This window comes from Nymphaea colorata, chromosome 2, assembly GCF_008831285.2.
Source record: "Nymphaea colorata isolate Beijing-Zhang1983 chromosome 2, ASM883128v2, whole genome shotgun sequence".
Taxonomy (NCBI): Eukaryota; Viridiplantae; Streptophyta; class Magnoliopsida; order Nymphaeales; family Nymphaeaceae; genus Nymphaea; species Nymphaea colorata.
The window spans coordinates 16,433,155-16,453,500 of NC_045139.1; the positions used below are offsets into that span (position 1 = coordinate 16,433,155).

The 20,346-nt window shown below is 40.4% G+C and overlaps 4 protein-coding genes across 4 annotated transcripts; 2 read left to right on the forward strand and 2 right to left on the reverse strand.

Moving 5' to 3' along the window:
• Nucleotides 1-1,637: 1,637 nt before the first annotated feature.
• On the reverse strand, nucleotides 1,638-7,893 carry LOC116247814 (E3 ubiquitin-protein ligase RING1-like). The gene is made up of 2 exons (XM_031620148.2): nucleotides 6,651-7,893; nucleotides 1,638-1,949 (listed from the first exon to the last, which is right to left on the reverse strand). The coding sequence occupies exon 1, from the start codon at nucleotides 7,740-7,742 to the stop codon at nucleotides 6,660-6,662; it is 1,083 nt and encodes a 360-aa protein (XP_031476008.1). The 5' UTR covers nucleotides 7,743-7,893; the 3' UTR covers nucleotides 1,638-1,949; nucleotides 6,651-6,659.
• Nucleotides 7,894-10,026: 2,133 nt separating this feature from the next.
• Nucleotides 10,027-12,644, forward strand: LOC116248540 (thioredoxin X, chloroplastic). The gene is made up of 2 exons (XM_031621388.2): nucleotides 10,027-10,553; nucleotides 12,224-12,644. Exons 1-2 carry the CDS (start codon nucleotides 10,197-10,199, stop codon nucleotides 12,428-12,430), a joined length of 564 nt encoding a protein of 187 aa, XP_031477248.1. The 5' UTR covers nucleotides 10,027-10,196; the 3' UTR covers nucleotides 12,431-12,644.
• Nucleotides 12,645-12,794: 150 nt separating this feature from the next.
• Nucleotides 12,795-15,291, reverse strand: LOC116248539 (pentatricopeptide repeat-containing protein At4g33170-like). The gene is made up of 2 exons (XM_050076300.1): nucleotides 15,284-15,291; nucleotides 12,795-15,181 (listed from the first exon to the last, which is right to left on the reverse strand). Exon 2 carries the CDS (start codon nucleotides 15,027-15,029, stop codon nucleotides 13,176-13,178), a length of 1,854 nt encoding a protein of 617 aa, XP_049932257.1. The 5' UTR covers nucleotides 15,030-15,181; nucleotides 15,284-15,291; the 3' UTR covers nucleotides 12,795-13,175.
• A 1,527-nt stretch (nucleotides 15,292-16,818) lies between these two features.
• LOC116247163 (uncharacterized) lies at nucleotides 16,819-19,753 on the forward strand. Its single transcript, XM_031619160.2, has 3 exons — nucleotides 16,819-17,007; nucleotides 17,370-17,535; nucleotides 19,153-19,753. The coding sequence occupies exons 1-3, from the start codon at nucleotides 16,941-16,943 to the stop codon at nucleotides 19,418-19,420; spliced, it is 501 nt and encodes a 166-aa protein (XP_031475020.1). The 5' UTR covers nucleotides 16,819-16,940; the 3' UTR covers nucleotides 19,421-19,753.
• The last annotated feature ends 593 nt before the right edge of the window (nucleotides 19,754-20,346 follow it).

Consider the following 20,346-nt stretch of genomic DNA (forward strand, 5'->3'; position numbering starts at 1 on the left):
TATCTTGAACGTAGGACAAGCGTTGCATGGGACCAATCAAGCGTCGAGAGAAGTAGAGGACCTCTATATATTTACGTTTCTTCATCAACCTTCAAATAGAAGAGGAAACTGAAGCTGCTCTGTTTTGGGAAAGCTTCCATAGAACCGTTAATACCAAGCTTGGACTGCAAAAGTTGTTTATTTTAAACTCCATAACTTCGCCGCGTGACTTTCGAAGAGAAACTTCGGTACACCTGCTTTCTTCAGCCCTGATTTGAGCGTTCGAAATTAATTTAGCCCGCATACATTTTGTTGATGGTATTTTTGTAGTTCACTTTTTATGACGTTTTGTTTCAATTGTTCTTTTGAAAACAAAACCATTTAAGATCAGGTATTCGGTAGCCAGGTATGTCTACATAACATTTTTTAAATTAAAATATGAAATTGCACAATCATCTTCATAAGCGCTGCCTACGTATGATCTCAATTGTGCATCAAATCCTGTATTAATTCTCACCTAATAATTTATATTTTTCAACCCTACAGTTTGCTTTGAAATACCATTTTGGTCGTCTTTCTCAGCCAATAAATGTTCATTCATCTCCAGAAAATAGGACAGGTCCTTCCTACTCTTCCTCTTAAGGCATTTCTCACAACTCCAAAGTAATCCACACACACATTTGCCATGGCCACCAGTCAGGCAAGCTCCACCCAGACTTTGGACCAAATCTCCTTGAGCAGCATATTGCATTTTGTGGTATGGAAGAAGGACCTGGAGGTTATGAAAACTGATCAGAAGTGGCTTCCCTTAATTGCAAATGCCTTTGAGTAGTGAAGTCCATACGAAAGCCATTTCAAGGGTGAAACAGGAGGAGAAACTTCTCCCCAAACAGCCGAAGCTCTTTCCCTCCACCCACAAGGTCCCAAGTCTTTTTGGGACCTGAGTAGAGACCAAGATACCCATCATTAATTAGAGTGCCACAGATTCATCGTTTACAATTCAAAATAGTTACATCACAATCAAATTGGCTTGACAGCCAGACTTCCACCAGACCATCAGTGATTCACGACTCCAGCAAGCTTGTAACTGATCCTAACATTAAATTTCTTTAACCAATGCATCCATCACTTCACGCAGAAAAAGAGAAAGCACCCAAGGATCGGCCTCTTGGGGCCCTTCCATTTGAAGCATAACCCACCTAACCCGATGAATAGGATTTACGTAGTTTCTCTTTTTGAACACAGCACAGCGATCTTTTTCACAATTTTTTGTAGCAAGAAATTGATGTAGGTGTCCTTAGAAGACCTTCATATATTCTCAAAAATAGCAGCCGAAGACTAAAATAGGAACTCAAGAAGCAAATTTGTTCAAACACTCAAATGACTTCACTAGATTCTCAAAAGAATGAAGCAAAGCAACCTAACATTTTTCTCCACGCAGAGATTTCAAATGAGCAGACTTAAAAAATCAGACACCGCAACGGGATTCGAAGTTTGCAAACCTGGTTGTCTGCACTTCTTTCTTCACGGTTCTAACCAACAGCAGCATTGATTAACAGTCAAACTAGAAACCTAATGGTAAGTGAAATGACATATGATCACCGGTCCGGAGACGGTCGATCATTAGACTACCAAAAGTCAACATCTTGAGAATCGAATGAAAATAACACGAGGTGGTTGTTGCATATACAAGATTTAACTGTTAAAAATTCATGTATAATAGATATTGACACAAGTGTATCACCATAAAGAGAGGGGAAAGCATTAACTCAACAAATACAAAATGATCTTCAGGGATTACATTCACTGTAACTCAAGAAATAGAAATTGATCTTCACAGTTGATGTTTGCCAATCTCGCCGTTGATGATGCTCTCTATGAATTAAAAAAAATGATAAAACAGGGAAAACCATGCAAAATTCAATACTAGCATCATCCACATCAAATATGATCGCCCTCCAGCCCTTTTCCTACAAAAGGCAGCAGTACATTAAACGAAGAGGAAATAGCCCTTGATAATATGATCTTGTAATTTCCATCAACTCATTAGATTGACAGGCAGAAGCAGCTTAAACAAAGAGAAATAACCCTTGGCCTTAATAGTGTGATCACGTAATTACCATGAACTCGTTAGCTAGACAATTTTGTATTCATCTTAATTTTGAAAAAAGTAGAGAGTAAATATGAAAGGAGCAGTAGTCAATGAAGAAGCCACTAACATCATAAGCCATACTAAAGGAAATTCCACACGCAGGCTACCAGTCTTAATACCAATAGATCATGCAATTAAGATAAAAGGCTAACTTGTTTATAGACCAAGCAATTAAAAGCAACAGTAACATCCTTCAGTCATCCAAAGGAATACTTGAAATATGTCGAAAGAGGCAGAAGTCTCAATGATGAATTAAGACAAATAGATTTTTCAGTAACCACATGTATAACAAAATCATTTAATAAACAAAAGTATCCAAAGCCTCACACACTGCATTGCATCATATGTTTTCCTTGGAGCCAACCAATTTGCTTACTTATATGTAAACCAACAAAAAAAAAAAGAAGAAGAAAGATTGGATAACATGAAGACCTACTGGCTCAACTCGAAGAAATACAATCAGGCAAAGGCTTCACAAGAAAACATATTTGCTTAAATGAAAGAATTAACTTTTCGGCGGAATTTTGTTATTGATTTAATCGATTTAAACAAGTATAAATACGAACTAGGTTTAGCAACTACTTCCAGTAAAGAAACTACTCCTACAGGGTTTTTCTTACAAAACAGAGACTTACTCCTAAGGAGAAAAAAGACTCTCATAATTAAAAGCTTCTCCTGAAAGTGCAAACAATTACAAACAGCTTCTATAAGTGTGTGGATTGTAACAGAATATAAAGGAAAAAAGCAATCATGTCCTCCAAAGAAGGAGAAATAGTGAATCAGTGATACAAAGGACATCTCTGCCACAATCTTCAGAGATCATAACACTTGAAAATTAGCATGTATCCCAGAGAAAACCAAACGCTATGAGCGCGCTTGTTCAAAGGAATCTTATAAAAGCAAAATTCATTAAGAAAGAGAACATAAAAGGAAGGTGTCCCGTGATACAAAACAAAGAAGAAACAAAAGATAAAATACAAATCAAGTACAGATGCTAGAAAATATAAAGCTTCTCCACACTGGAAGAGAACAACCACAATCTGGAAATTCAAAATTGTCAATAAATCCCTCCAATATATCCACATGATGCCATTTTGCTGTCCCTATATTCTGTATGATAGCTCCTAAGCTGGCTGGCGTTGACTATTTAAAATTGTGTTCTCTCTTTGCAGATGAACTAGCTAAACCATTTGTCCTCTGGTTATCTGGTGGTACCCAATGGCGGTATTAAGGAACATCCAGAGTTCGAGGACTGGTAGAGAGATAAAAATGAAGATGAACTAGCTAAAGCAATGACAAAAGTCGAAAGAGCCAACATCTCGGAACCACAGCTCAAATCAATCAGGAACGGAGATATCAGGTCATTTCTCCCCCATCACATCTCCCATTGATATGTTGTTCTAGGGGAAGACGATTCCAAATACATATAGAGATTTGTTGACACCTTTGCAGTTGATTGAGACAGATACATGAACCAAACCTAAAGTGATTGTATACACACTATAAAAAGTATCGATGAGTGTTCAACAAAACGCATAAAAAACAGGTAAAATAATGACAAATCTAAAAATTGAACAAATCACAGTATTTTGAAAAAAAAATGTCAACATGACTTTACATTATAATAATTTTAATATATTTTAATTCTTTCGAGGTTTCTATTAACATATTATTAAATATTTCCAACTTTTACAATGTTTTTGTAAGAAAACAATAGTACTCATATTTTAATTAATTTAATTTATCTTTTGAATCCCAAGAATTTTCCAAGACAAACAAGCTTCCTGATTAATACCCAACAAAAACTTCACGAATAACCAAATAACTGTATTTTTTTACAATGATTTAACAAAATATATATTAAAAGCCAAAATCTCTGCTCCATTGGCTGCCCTTCACGAGTCTCCCACTGCATATCCTGGCATGGATCCCAAAATTTCATCATCATATAATAGGAAAAGCATTGGCTAGGTGGCAAATTAAAATGGTGACAGTCTCCAGACTTGGATATTTATATCCAGCTGTAGCTTGACATTAGGTCCATGAAACTCCAGCATCTTTCCTACCAGCTTTTTCTTTAGGCTATCTAAAAGTTTTAAAAAGAGCTTACTTGACCAAGCCGTAGTGCAGAAATGGAAGAAAATCCAAACTTCACCTACGCAGTCGAAATGATCATTCTACAGGATTGAGTAGTTTTAAGTTTAAAACTATCGTGATCAAATGATGCTGGTTCCTCTTTACATGAAATAATTGGCGATGGCTGTGCCTTTAGATAAAATGTTGTCCATTAGGATTTGCAAGGTCTTCAAGGCATGTGAAAAATATCAGAACATTTAAAAAGGGAGGATTAATACAAAGGAGGGAACTGGACATGATATCCTACTTTTGACTTAATCTGCACTGCCCCATGAAGGTCTAAACAGATAGGATCTTGGATCAGTTACATATATAGAGTATTAGATAAAATACAAAAAGAAAAGGAAAACCCTTAAACCAAGTCCAACCCACTTTCTCATGCAGTATATATTCTCCTCACAGACCACTCGCCGGCTGGGAAAATAAGAAATTAAAACTTAAGATGCAACCAGAAGATGGATGGTAAAGAAACAGGATATTGTTTTTCTTTCTAGCATTACATGGAAGCATTGGAGGTCTCGATGAAAACCTACAATGCCTTGTAAATTGAACCAAGGATTACCCCACACCAATGGCAAGCTTTTCCTAAAGTGACATAGTGGTTACATGGCCAGTTGATTTCAATGTGCTGGAAAGGTAATCATCTTAACTGGCAACATGTTTTTCAGACTCTTTCTTTGAGGGATCATGATTCCCAGATTGGCTGGAACAAGATGCCAAGAATCCTTCCCTCCTTACAGTATGTTCTTCGCGTCATGCACCGAGACAAGGAAAGGAATGCAGCTCTGGAAATGGTTGTTACTCTTCTCATGTTGACAACTTAAAAGGAAAAATTTTCTTCTAGCTCGTTCTTGACCAGTCCCAACTCACCATTAGTCGTCTCCACAAAATTACAGAAATCATCAAAGGAGGGGCAGCCACATCATGCTTTCAGTCTTGAAGAACATTTCTTAATAATGTGCATGGCTAGTTCAGAAATTTCAAAAATGGCCATCTACCTCTGAAAGACAAAATTCCTCTAAGCTTCAGATTTATCTAAGTGGAAGCTACGAAAGAACACAAAAGAAAATTGAATCAACTTTCTTGTAACCATAACATGAGCTTGTTTGCTGACAGGCTTTCAACTTTCAAAAAACCAAAAAAATCATGCGCACATACACTTATTTTCAAGGTAAAGCCAACTATAAGGTTTAGAGCAAATATTTCTCAATAAAATATATTTATGTTTTCATAGGAAAAAGCATATGAGGACTCACCCTAGAGGGGTTATGATTATAATATTGGGCATGCATCGAAAGACACGATCTTGTAGGAAATGATGGAGTTCACTTCTCGAACATTTGATCCTTCTTGGCAACTAGACTCAAAATTTCATATCAAGGCAGACCATCATCTGGTCAACAAGACCAGTGAAAGAAATGGGACTCTAGGCCCTTCCTAGCAAGTGAATCGCGAAAGCTAACAACAGTTCAAATAAACAAATCCAGTATCTAATAATGTGAAAGAGAAAGCATGTTTAGTTTTAATTGCCAGCCATGAAAATGGCAAACCTTACAAATACTACTTTATTTCTATCCTCGGAATTTGATAAAAGTGCAGAGCGTGCTGATTATGTCCTGCAAGTTTTCTTCACACACAAGCTGCATTAGGCAAAATCACCAAGGCTAGTAGACCAATGCAGATGAAATTCAATTGTACAATAAATTCTGACAATTATGAAAGCTACACATCTTAGATAAAGTTTGCAGGTCAAACAAGTTATCATTCCACAAGATGTTAGAAAGCAACAAAATCGACATGATGTCACAACTTATATGCTATTGGTACAACCACTTTTTGACATCTAGGGGCATACCCCCATACTCCTGTTAACATTAAAGAATTCTTCTGTGACCAATATGAATTGCATTCATGTGCACTGCCTCAAACGGGCCAACCAGTTGTATAGAGTGCCGACAAATCATCAAGGGAGCCCACCAGATTGACGTAAACAAGAAAAAACATGGAGAGAAAAAAATGAGAACATTTGTCCGTCAATTATAACCTACACAACAGAATGCAATGGTGATAATTCCGTTGGCCCTGTACAACCATAGACAACCCACCATTAATGTGGCATACCGCCAACCTATGACACCCACATATGGACCTAAAGTAAGCGTTCTTGAACCACACAAAGGATGAATTTATAACATAAACAAGCACAAAGAACCTACACAATTGGACTTTCAAACTTCTTAATCTAGCAATTGAACTTTCACGAATACACGACCCAAGAAAAAAGAAATCAAGAATATAACGACCCACATGAAAGCGAAGAAAGGAACTTGATAGTAAATATGAAATCAAAAAATTAGAAAACTGGACCACTGACTGATAATACCTCTCATCATCAATCTAGGTCCTCCTGCCTGGTTTCTGAGTTCATATCTCGATTACCGGAACTTCTACTCCCACCACCCTCTGTGTTCCTTCCTTCACCACTGTTGCTAGTTTCTGCCTGCGAACCAGAATTTCTAAACGGCCAAGGCAAGGGTAGAGATATCCTAAACCTTCGACCTGGTGTGCCTGGCGTGCCTGGCTGTGAAGATACTCCCGTAGATCCAGGTCCACCTGTTGCCGGCGTCTGCCCGCTCCTTGTCCTTTGTTCGTAATCAGGATCATCGGTCGGGAGCTCATATCGGCATACGGGACAAGAATTATGCAACTCCAACCAAGGAAGGATGCAATCAGCGTGATATATGTGCTTGCAAGGCATCTGCTTCGCCGCAGAACCAATCTCGAAATCATCCTTGCAGACAGCACATTGCGCCAAATCCGTTTTAAGGAGCTGTTGTGTAATTGTTATGTCCGGCAACGCCTCAACCGCCGACTTCGCCGCCGGAGGAGTGCCATATCGATTAGGGTCATTCTCCGCCAGCTGCTGGATAAGCTGCTCGAGACCTGGGCCTATGAAGTAATCGCCGAGGTTAGCAGGCAATCGGATGCCCCCGCCCTCACCGGGGTGGTTCTCAAGGACGAACTGGATGTTTGCACCACCAGCGATCAGGTTCTGGAGATAATTCTGGAGGAAGAGGAAGGGGTTGAAGACGTCCGGGTCCGGGCCGGAGGGGGTGGATCTGGGGGACATCTCGCCAGACAGATCAATACTCCCGGAGGAGGAGAATACGAGCGGGAAGCCGGCAAGACTCGCAGCGAATGGCGACGCTCCTCCACCGCCTATGCCGGCCGTGGCCACGGGGGAGGAGAAGTGCTCTTGGAGATTGAAGAAGAAGGGGCTCTGAGCAAAGGGGTGGGGAACGGGGCTGGGGTTAGGGTTGGGGACGGAGTCGATCTCCTCGACGAAACCGCCGTAGCAGTTAGGGCAGAGAAGCTCGCCCGAGAGGGAAGGGGTGATGGTGACCGTGCCGCTGCACTGATGGCACCAGAAAGATTGCGCCGCCCCCGGGAAGGTGGCACCGGCGATGGACGACATCGACAATTTCTTCCTATCGCCGGAAAAAATAATCAACGACAAGAAGGAAAGAGGACAGAAAGAGAGAGAGAGAGAGAGAGAGAGAGAGAGAGAGAGAGAGGCTGATTTTGGTGCGAAAGATCGCAGCAGAGGTCGAGGCGACTCGCGGGTGGGTTTAAATATGCGAGGGGCATCTACGGTCAGGCGGCCTGTAAATTTTGCGCTTCGCTGCCACCGGTCATTCCCATTTCGTCCGCCGCTTTCCTTGAAAGGTTATTTTTAATCATTTGACGTTGCTCGGTGCCGGCCTCGATTTACCGGCTACATTTTCACCTGAAATATATATATATATATATATATATATATGCACCAAATTTTGCAAATGAAAAGATATCATGTTACAAAGTCCTATCTATTTATGTTTCAAAGTCCTAACTAAACCTAAAATCAGAATGTTTTAAGAGATCCACCAATTCTTTAAGTTGAAATATAATGGGGCCTACATATTAATTCATAAGGTGAAATATAGCTAGGTCGACATATTAAGGTACCAAAGTAAACCATGTACTCCAATTGAATGAGATCTCTTCCGCTCACTCAAAAGCCTATAATTTATCAACTGCTCCAATGAATTTGGCCAATTATTATTAAAATGTTAGTTTTTTGTTTTGTTCTACTGGGTGTAAATATTTGCATCAACTATGCAAGTCTAGACTTTAGTGTCCGCCAAAATGAATACTTTGTTAACTTAATACTAGTATTTCATAAGTCCATCTTATTAATGTTGGACTCAGATAGATTCATGCAACACTGGCAAAGAAATCTTATAGCCAAATACCCTCGAAAATGATTAAAAGGGGGAAACTACCATAACTCAACTGATAAACCAAAACTAGTAAACCTTGCTAGAAAACTCACCTTGCTAGAAAACTCAGTTGGTGTATATAAATCCAGGTCTTATGGAGTGTTCAAACCCATTTTCGAATGCAATTGATTGACCTGAGAGTAAGTTCAGTACCCAGACATAACGTTGCCGAACATTTAAATGTGCATAAATTATGAGAAAGCCTTATTGCATATGAATAAATGAAAAATGATTGATGTAAACATTACATAAAATAAAATATATGAAGGGATAAGCCCATCATGGTTGCCCTTTTTCACCTTCTTTAAAACTATTTCAGCACCCCCACCCGCACGCTCCACACCAAGCGGCAAAGGTAAGTGTGGGCAATTGCCCACATGTACGTATGCCTCTAAAAATTTATTACTAGTGCCCCTTAACCATAAATGTGTGGCTCCGCTTCTGTCCACAACCCACGGCCATGCCCCGGCCCTATTGCATGTATAATTTGTAGCTGCAGGTTGGTTGTGTTTACACGCTCTCCTCCACGTTCTTTGTGATACCCCATGTTAAATGGAAACTGCACATATCGTACATATTACGCGTTAAAATTGAGAAGTATATTATAGTTCTAGTGAATTTTATTTATAGATCATAAAAGGTCTCGAAACATGCTTTGTGAAAACCAAGAGATCAGTGGCCGCTTTTAAGAGGAGTGAAATGAACCATTCATCCTTATATATATATATATATTATAGTTTCTCTATCATATTTATTGTTAAAGTGGCTATTTGTTGGACTATGTAGGAACCAGGTTTTGCTTTACTCCAGCTTTAATTGACTTGAACTTGGACCAAAATCAAGATTTGTTTTCCTTTAGTCACTCAAAGAGTTATATTATTTTTGTATTAAGATTTATTTTGTACTTATATGGCACTATAAAAAAAGATCATTGTGAAAATTAAGGGGCTCATCTAGATGACACGATCAACAAACCTGGTTTTATAAAAAAAATTAAGTTTTAAAAACGAAGTTAAAAACCCAGTTACAACTTGATTTGTAGGTTTGGATGACAGGATAAAAACTTGGGGAAAGTGCAAAATTAAGTTTTAAATACCTAAAATAACATAGTTGAGGTAGGTTTCTCATCTCATCATGAAAATTATGTTTTGTCAAAACTGGGTTTCGGTAAAACCTAATCTTGATGTCATCTAAAACTGGTTTTATGAAAATTGAGTTTTATTCAAAGCCGATTTGATGGTTCTTGAATTCTCCAAAAACAATTTTTCTAAACTCTTAGTTGCACCTCAAGATTTTGAAATTCGGAGTGAGTTTAGAAAAGCCCTTAACTTCGATCTACGTTTGAGTAAGATTTCTGGATTTTGTTGTGTTCTGAGATTTTTTAATTCAGAAATTCAAAAAGCAGAATAATCTATTTTCTGGAAGCGCGTCGTCGCCTGACCACACAACGCCTCTTTGGTGGTGCTTCGCTTGTCTTTCTCTCTCCTTCTCTTTCATTCTCTCTCTATAACACGAATGGCAGCAAGATCCTGCTCTTCCTTCCTTCCTCCTGCTGTCAGGGATTCGGGCGACGCTTTTTAGGGTTGTTGCCGCCGGGATTTGCTTCGATCATGTTGACTCACATATGCCGCTCGCCGAATTCCTTGAACTTCTCGCCATCACTGGGTTTCCAGACGACGTCTCCGGCGTGTTTTTCTCGTGGTTCGAGGACCAGGTGCGCCCTCACCTCGCGTCGGTCGTTCGGGACGTCGCCCCTTGGGTTGAGGAGCTTCGGCGAGAGCAGCGCCGGAGGATATGGCGGGGAGGGACCGAGGCGCCATTCTGTCGTCTGCAGAGTCGCTAGTGTGAGCGAGAGCGAGTTCGCGGAGGAGGTTTTAGGGTCGGACCTCCCGGTCCTCGTCGAGTTCGTGGCCGATTGGTGCGGGCCGTGCCGCCTCATGTCGTCGACGGTCCATTGGGCTTCGGAGGTATGAGAACTATCCGATTTGGGGTAACTGAGAGCTTATAAGAGCTAAAAGTTTTTCCGATTTGTGGGATTCTTAGTTCAGAATTGCTTTGTACGATCCAGAGCGTCAATTTTTTCTGATTTCCGTTCATTTGGATAATGAGGTGTCGTGTCTTGTGAGCTTCCGTGGTTTTCCATTGGAGAAAAAACTCAGCTCGAGCATATCGTGAACTTGGACAGGGTGAACTTCAGTTAGCAGAGAATTGCGAACAAAAATTTGGATACTAGTGAAAATGAGGAACGCTAAACATTCGAGTGAAAATGAGGAATGCTAGTCATTATGTGTGATGTCCATGCATCTTATTGACGAGGTTAGATATCGTTAATCAAACGTGGTGAAACCTTAAAGTAGGTTTTAGTCAAACTTTTGATTGAGGCACGGATAACAGATTATTTGTTGAGTGTTTGAGCTTAAAGAATCCCATGCTCGTCATTAGAAGCTTGGCTCATTTTCAGCCCATTTCTTCCACCAGTTGTCGCCTGTATAAATCCGTATTTTGATGCACTAGCTGATTGAAGCATCACGATCAGAACTTCAGGTGCCGTTTAACGTGCATCCATTTTTTTCAGCCTGACTGCTCTCAATTTGCATTGATTTCTATGATGTATTCGGCAGAATTTGAGCCTTTACAGAGTCCTGACTATCTGAGCTTTTATTGATGAAATAGCCTCAGGTTCCAGTGTTCCATGCATCAGACTTATGCTAATTCTTTCATTCACGTGCTTGTCATTGCCAAAGACTCGAGCATTCAAATATGAATCGGTTTGGTGCTGGATGATATCATCATCCGAGGTCGAGATGGTGTTGTTTGTTCAGAGAACACATCATTTATCAGTCTATGGGAACATCGCTTAGTTGATTTCCATATCCTTTATAAAATCGTTGAGACGGTTTGTGTGGTTGCTTGGTGTAGCTATAACCCTTCAAATTACTTTTGGTGACATTTCAGTTCTCCAGGTTACTTATCTTACTCCAAATTTGAAGACAAATCGGATTCACATGGTTGACTTAAATATGCACTAAAAGACTGTAGAGGCAAAAAGTAGCAGTGACTTCTCAAACTTGGCAATGACTTCTATAAAATGTTTGCCGTTTGTTTTCTCTGAGAAGTGCAGGGCGATTAGTTATGTTATGTTGGATTATCAAATTCCACTCATGATCTAGTCCATTAATTTTCCATTATTATTTTTTTTGCTTGTACTTTGCGGTTATTCTGATAGAAGAACCGGTTTTTATTAAACTACATGGAAACAGTTGCGAGTTTGAGTCACGAAGTTGGGTTTTTGGTTGGCTTGGTTTGGTGGTTGGAGGAGTGGGGGGTGGAGGGGTGGGGGGGAGGTGGAGGTGGTGGTGTTGTGCGGGAAGGCAGGGTGGTTTGGAAGTGACTGCAATTTCCATGAGCTTCTAATTAGTGAATTCTCTTGTGTACTGCATTGGTTTCAGTTCCTTTTAGTTGATAAGCTAAATATCTTGTGGCTAAATTTGATGAAATGGGAATGATCAGTGATATTCTTGTTGCAATTGTGAGTAACATTAAGAAGCATGCACACAATAATCTTTTAAAGAAACTTCGCATCATTGAACATGTTGCTTCTGGCTATGCGGCTTCATAAGAGAGAGAAATTTTGCAGGAGTACAAGGGCAGATTAAAGGTTGTCAAGATCGATCATGACCAGAATCCCCAACTTATCCAAGAGTATAAGGTTTTTGGCTTGCCGTCTTTCATTCTTTTCAAGAATGGGCAGGAAGTTCCAGGAAGTCGAATGGAAGGTGCAATAACAAAGGATAAACTAAAGGATTACATTGACAATCTCCTGGTTTCTGTTAAAGTAACGTAATCCATGGATATCCTTCTCTTGTAGCTGTCAAAAGGATTCAATCACCTGAGTGTACTACCTGATTTTTCTCTCACCAGCTGAATGAGATTGTGTTGTTTTCCCATTCTTTCTTCTGATACAACTGTCGATCATCTTGAGTTTAATTATCAACAATGTGTTGCAGGCCATAGTTGTGCTATTGTTGAATGAAAATTAAATTTTTATTGTGCATAAACCATGTGGATGAATGATCAGGAGACTACCAACTCCATATCTCTGATAGGTTATTACAGTCCAGTTGCTGCAAAATAGCCGTCACATGCATTGCTTAAGCAAGAACTCCCAGTTTTGTTCTACCGTCACACATACAGGTGAACATCTTGATCCCTCAGCAAAAGACACAATTTGTGAACATTTTTATGAAAATCTTTCGCACTTTGGTGCCATTATGAACAGTTTGAAGTGTTGAACTGCTGTAATCACTTGAATCGGTATACAATTTCGACTAACTTAGCTTGTCTTGGGATAGCTGACAACTGCACAAACAGACAAGCTTTGCCCGTTCCAAAAAACTGGTATTTTTTGGCGCACTGCGTAAAATATAGGCTGTTCAAGCAGATCTCAATGGTAAATTTATAGTGGCTTGTAGCTATTGTCTTTTTAGAGTAGAGATTCAAATCACAGGCCACCTGACGAGCAGTGGGGATCCACTTATTGGAAGGACGGTTGTAACTTGATCCACACTCCGGAACAAGAAGGGTATATCTCATTGGCGTCCTCTTATGTGTATACACCTTAATCCCACTGGCTGCATGGACCAGCGTGCGTTCTGTAGCACTCTTGGAACGTTCGAATGCTTGAGTTCAATCCAACTGCACCCAGGATTTTTCTTCACTTCCCTGTTCTTCATCATCTTTCTCACCTTATGGACGTCACCCCAACTGCAAAGGTCCGCATAGATGTTAGATAAAAGAACATAGGTTGAAGGATCACATTTGTCTAATGCCAGTGCACGTTCTGCTGCTCTTTTGCCGGCTTCCAGATCTCCATGCATACGGCAGGCACCAAGCAATGTCTGCCACACCAAGGTGCTCGGAAGATTAGTCATACTGTGAATCAAAGCCTCTGCTTCTGCAACACGACCAGCTCTGCCAAGCATGTCGACCATGCAGGTATAGTGATCCTCCTCAGGCTGAATTTGGTGGTCATGTCTCATTTTAGAGAAATACTGCATTCCTCTCTCCACATACCCCCCTTGGCTGCAGGCATACAAGACACATACATATGTTATATGATTAGGCTTCACGCCATTAGCACACATCAGGTCAAAGAATTGAATTGCTTCATCAACACGCCCATTCTGTGCACACCCCATTATTATAGTAGTCCATGAGACAACCGAGCATTCCCTCATTGCGTGAAAAACACTGCAGGCATCCTCCAAGCATCCACATTTTGCATACATGTCTATGAGTGCATTATCCACACAGTCATCAACTTCATCCGCTAACTTCATTCTCAATCCATGCAGCTTCTTCCCTTCCTCCAATGAAACCAGACTAGCACACGAATTTATTGTAGTTGCCAGTGTAAACTTGTTTGGCATGACACCTACCAGCCTCATCTCTTCAAAGAGCTCAAGGGCCTTGTTGGGCTGTCCATGGTGCAAGCAGCCGCCTATGATCTCTGTCCAACTGATAGCATTGCGATAATCCATCTCGTCAAATGCTTCCAACCCTTCTTTCAAGTCACCAGATTTCAAGTACATGTCAACAAGGGCATTTGCCACACAAGTATCATTTCTGTAACCAGACTTCACAAGCTGCCCATGGACTTGCAGCCCGTGTTCCCTCATGGCGGTCGCAGCCAAACCGGCAAGAACGCTAGCAAAAGTGAACTGATCAGGCTTGGCACCTTCACGACTCATTCGGCACCAAAACCTCCAAACTTCAGAGCACGCGAGCTGCACGTAGCCTGTGATCATGGCATTCCACGAGACGACGTCTCTCACATCTGCTTTGTCGAAGAGTTCCTCGGCTTCCCTTAAATTTCCTTGCCGAACAAGAGCAGTGATAAATGCATTAATGAGAAACACATTCGATTCGAACCCAAGCTGCACGACACGAACGTAAATTTGCTTTGCAAGGGACGGCAGATTGGAAAAGGTGCAGGCATTGAGTGCACTAACAAGAGTGAAGTGGTTAGGCGCGATCCCGTCCCTCTGCATGCCGACGAAGAGCGACAGCGCCGACTCAGGGTCGCCGCACTGCACGTAGCCGGCGATCATGGCCGACCACGAGACGACGTTCCGATCAGGCATTTCATCCAACACTTTGTGGGCATCGGCCAAACAGCCGCACTTGGCGTACATGTTCAGCAAATGGTTGAGAAGGAAGGTGGAGGCGAAGTGGGTCTTCGCGATCCTGGCATGGACGGCTCTCCCCTCGTCCACAAGGGCGTCCTGCACGCATGCCTGCAAGAAGGAGGAGCACATCTCTTCCTCCTCTTGTTCCGCCACGGCGCTTTCCGCCGCCCAGCTGAGGCTCCACCCATTGCGGGCTACGGGCCGGCGAGGAGGCCGGAGGCCGATACCAATGGCCAAGCGGAACCAGCGCAACATTCCGCGATGACGGAAGAAAGGTGAGACCCTTTTGGTCTGGTGGCGGTCATCTGTCCCTGGACAGCATCGAGCCCAGTTGGTGGCCGCCCAACATCGAGTACTGCACTTGGTTGGTGCTTGATACGTAGACTGACTCGGGTTGGATCTGTTCCCTGTGAAATGGGTACAAGCTGCTCCATAAAGAGCTCCAATTCGAATTGAAATGCGAAAATTATACAAAAGTTCGATCTTTTATAGTTGCTTTAAATGGTTACCCTGCTTGATTTTCTTGAAAGTTTTAATTATTTTGAAGGGAAATGTCCGTACGTAATATTCTTATAATCATCCCATTGTTATCGTCGTCCGAAATCCGTTAATCAGTTGCCTCTCTTTGGCTTATTCATTTTGTCAACTCTTCCAAACGATACTGCTGATTGGTTTTAATTTATTGAAAACACCGATTAAGCCTAGTCCCATGGGTGGGGCCTGCACTCGCTAGCAGCCAGTTGCCACTGACCTTTTGTATAATTTTGTCAGAATATACTTTTCAAGTCATTGGGATCAAGTATTAGTTACTCGGTCACCTTGTCAAAATGAAAAAGACGGGCATAGCTCAAACAGGTGGACAATAACCTGTGAAGGCACGACTTTTTCTTGTATCGTAGACTTAATATATATGATAAAGGGCAGTGTGGCAGCGACTTTTCATCATCAATCACAGTTTTAGAAGAACATTATATTCTTGGAACACACATTCCTCTAACAAATGCTTCAAAAGCACTATTCTTATTACGGTGCACATTATATGATTATGTCTAGCCTTTGATTATTGAACTAACGATAAGATTTATATGTAAATAGTGGAGGAGCGATAAATTATGGGCTACGGGCACTGATTAAAACAATTTTAGCTTCTTAAAGGCACCTATATATATAGAAATGTGCAAATTGTTGAGGGATGTATATGTAAAATCATGAATATTTGTGGGATAGTTTAGGCAAATGGCCGTACCAGCCTATATGCAGCCTCATTATTATATGTAAATAATATTTATTGAAACAGAAGATGGTGTTGATCGGAATATAGATTTTAAAAATATGTGTTCAATAATGCAATGTTCTTCTTGTAGAACGTGTGTAGGCAACACAACCGCATGAGTTCTAAAGACCAAGTCCAGTCATATGAGTTGCACTCACTGGACCTAGGTCCCAGCCTTTTCAAGTTTTTGTTCGATTATAAATCTGTCATAAGTATCTTAGCCGTGCCTTGCTGCCCGTCCCTCAAGTCGTCGCTTCCTGCCCTTTAACTAAAAATTTCTGTTGCGCTCTTTAGATTTAATTCGAGAAAGTCGTCCTCTCTATAGTGCTTCTATTCTCAAGCTGAAAAAACGTATACTTTAGATTTAAGAGAGAGGTCAAAGAGGAAACAAATTGAAGACAATGAGGTAACTTTTAGGAAAATAATCTGGGTTTCACAATAATAAATAATACGAATTTAAATGGATTGGATTTGGTTTGAAATTTTTACCATTGGCTGTCTTGCCAAAAATCTAATTTTCAACTTCAATAGTAATACATTGTTATTATCTCATAAATTAAATGCAAAAGAAAAAGAGAAGCAATGGTAACATATTATTAATGTCTCTTCAATCCGCTCAAAAGAAAACATGTGTTTTCATTACCAAACGCTCCTATATAAGAATGAGATCTAATGCATTCTTCGGGGTTTGATCCACAACCTACTTTGTTGTGGCATTTGAGTGTGCATATACAAAGTTTAGCCCGACGTCAGCCCTCTGCCAATCTTCATCGGACACGTCAAATTCATCGGAAACGTCGTTGATGGATCCACGACCCAGATCCACTTAGCCTGAGTCCTTGTGTGGGAGAGGAATACTGGAATAGGAGTGAAGGGCATTCTTCTCGGAAGAGATGGAGGGGAGTCACTCTGTTGCTGGTGCACCATCCATGGCCAGCCCAAGCGACGAAGAACCATTCGGTACTCTCTCTCTCTCTCACACACACACATATTTAGAGGAAACTTTAAACATGGTGGTGCCGTTAGTGTTTTGCATATTATGACGGTCGTAGAGCCCAAGGAAACCTGTCTTCCCTTATGTTTGTCGATTCTAAAATGGTAGTCTGTCCAACATCCTCATTAATCATCTCCCCGTGAATTTTTTGCTGCGTTTTTTTTTATGTAGTGAACGGATTTTATGTGGATGGGGCTAACTTCTTCTAGTTAAGAAATGAAATTATATTGGGCAGGACTTTGATGTGGTTTCTGCTTATCTGATTTCATTTATCTTCGAATTGGCATGTTTCTGATCGGAATTGGAAAATTGATTTTGTGGGTGTCAGTTTCCGATGACGACGAAATCGACTACTCGATCAAACCAGAGTTTTATAACCCGAGTCTTGATGATAAGGATGAATTGTGGGTTCAGAAGAAACGAAGTGGGCGTACTTCCGATGCCATCCTGAGCTGCCCTGCTTGCTTCACCACTCTTTGTCTGGATTGTCAGAGGTATCTGAGTACTTGGTTGCTGGTTGGTTGAATTTGTTCGTGGAGTGCCATCAATCTTTAACTGTTTAATTTGGTAATGATGATAATTTGCTGGATGATCCAGACACTGAAGTTCTCGTAGAGCATTTAAAATTTAGCGGAATTTTTGTCCTTTTGAGTTCTGAGAATGCAATCTTGCACAAGTTTATTATATAATGTGTTTATAGGATCTTTGTTGCCAGAAAACCCACTTCATCTTTCTAAAATTTGCTTCACCTGTTCTATTCTCTTCCTGCTTCACAATGGTTTTACTGAATCCTATTTCTTCACTATGTAATATTATTGAAAACATTCACACTGGGTTTACTGAATCCTATTTCTTCACTATGTAATATTATTGAAAACATTATGTCTGCTTCACCTATCACTTTTCTACCCTTTTCATTTACTTGTAACCTTACATGTGTAGCTGATGATTGGTTACGATGTCTCTTTAACACCTCCATGGCCGTCTGCTCCTAACTTACACGTCAGCCATTAGGTAATTTTTATATTTTCTAACATGGAAACTGAATACATATGCGCACTTGGTTCCCTAAATGACAATTTCTACAGTTTGGGTCATACTATTGTCCTCGCTGTTCAATCTTATATCCAGCGACTTCAAGTTCAATCAATTCCCATCATTTCATGGTCAAAATTAGCTTTCTAATGAAGAAATTGCATTTGCAATGTTTCCTCAATATTCAATAAGCTTCTTTATTTGATAGTTTGGATCTTAACTCCATGAAGTGATATGCTAATATTGAAACACTGAACTTCCAAAAATCTGTCATCAAAGTGTGATATACCGGTGGTATGAACTACCTAATATAACTGATGCATAGTAGGCACATGGCTGACGAGCATGGCCTATTTTTCCTTTCTATCCTGTATGTGCATTTTGACCTTCTTTCATTAGAAAGAAACTACTGGGAAAATATAAGTATAAAGCAAAATTCAATGAAGAAAAACTAAATAGATAATACAAGAAATGAAATGAAGTGAATCCAAAAGGAACGGATTTTTTTGAAGTAGTAACGTAAAGGAGAACCTTGTTAGTGTTCATGGAGGCTCAAGAAACAAGATTGACCTCTATCCTATCTGCAAAACAAAGCTCATGAGATTGTTTAGTGATAGATTATTGTGCATGATACACTTCAGAAAATTTTTCAAGTATGACTGCAAAATGGTACCAGTCTTTGTTTGCATGTGTGGATGAGTATACAAACAGCTGTTAGATCTCAAAATATCAAAGTATATGAAATGCTATATTACCACCTAACTTTCCTGCACCTGATCATTTTTATTTTTCTCTCTTCTTTGTTTCCTTTTCCTAATCAACACAGTACACCTTGATGGGGTTGGTTAGGTTTAAAGATTTCACCATTTTGACACTCTTGGGTTGCTTTGGTCTGCACTATGTTGTGCTTACACTGTTCTCGATGTCCCACCACCTTTAATTAGAGTGGGTGGGATACTGACATACAAGTGCTAAAGTTTCTGCTGACATATAGAATTTCACAAACTGTAATTTTTTCTTTGTGCTCCAGATCTCTGTCTTACACTTTTTTTTTTCGTTACTTTCTGGTCATGTAGGCATGAAAAATATTGTACACAATACAGGGCCATGTTTGTTGTCAACTGTAAAATTGAAAGCAGTGATATATTACGGCCATCGTCAAGAAAGCGGCAGAGGAAGATGGTGCCGAGGGTTATCTCTGAAGACCGTGGCAAGGTCACTGGTGACCAATCTAAAGTTGCTCCGTTGAGGCCAGTGTGCTGCTCAGTTTGTGGAACAGAAGTAGGTGCTCTGGATGAAGACGAGGTTTACCATTTCTTTGATGTTCTTCCTAGTGAAAGTTAATCCATGGTGTTCGCCCCACGCAGACCTGATGTGCCCACGCATGTATAAAGTACAAACTAGCTGACATCTCCTAGTTGCACTTGCTTATCTACGTACCTCGAACCAACTTAATGAAGTACAGTTTTCATGTGAAGTGGGTGTAAGCACATGCATGCTAACAGATGCTGCCAGTTACATTCTCTCCTGTTCTTGGGGATAGATCGAATGGAACACAACTTTGTTTGTATGGTACTTGTTAGATATCACATCTGTTATATCTATATAAGCTGTCAACCTCATGAGTGGGAAGCAGATCAAATTTCTGAGATATTATAGCATTTGTTCTTCTTTGCTCATTCTCTAGTGGATTCTTCAAGTCCGTACATGTTGCCCTCACACGGGATCAAATAAGTGTTGTATACAACCCACATGTCTTGATCACTATTCATGTCAGATCTGGTAGGATATTGCATTTGTCTGTCTCTCTTTACTGTTATTCTTTTCACTCCAATGTGGTTGTTTAAAATCTAAGATAAGCACTCGACCCCGATAGTTTTTATTTGAATTGGAAAACAAGTCCAACAAGCTTGATCTTCTTGGTGTTCTCAGGACTTGTTACATGTCAAACGCTTTCTATATATTTCCAAGGCAGGTTTTTTGCATCATATATTCTCACAATGATGCACTTTGGACATCTCAGATGCTTGTGAAGAATGTACACATTTCCCAGCGGCACTGGTACATTTCATTTACTTGCTCTCCTAAGAGTTAACACGAGAACTGGGCCATGTGGTAGCCCCTGTCTCGGTCTGTGCATTGCAGAGCACGCATTAAATCGAGTGACCGTTGATGTTCAAGCTTGTTTCCTTGATCATTGGCACCACGTGTTTGGGGTAACGGGACGAGTTTCCTTCACCCTTCTATCTCGTCATCATTTTGTCTTTATA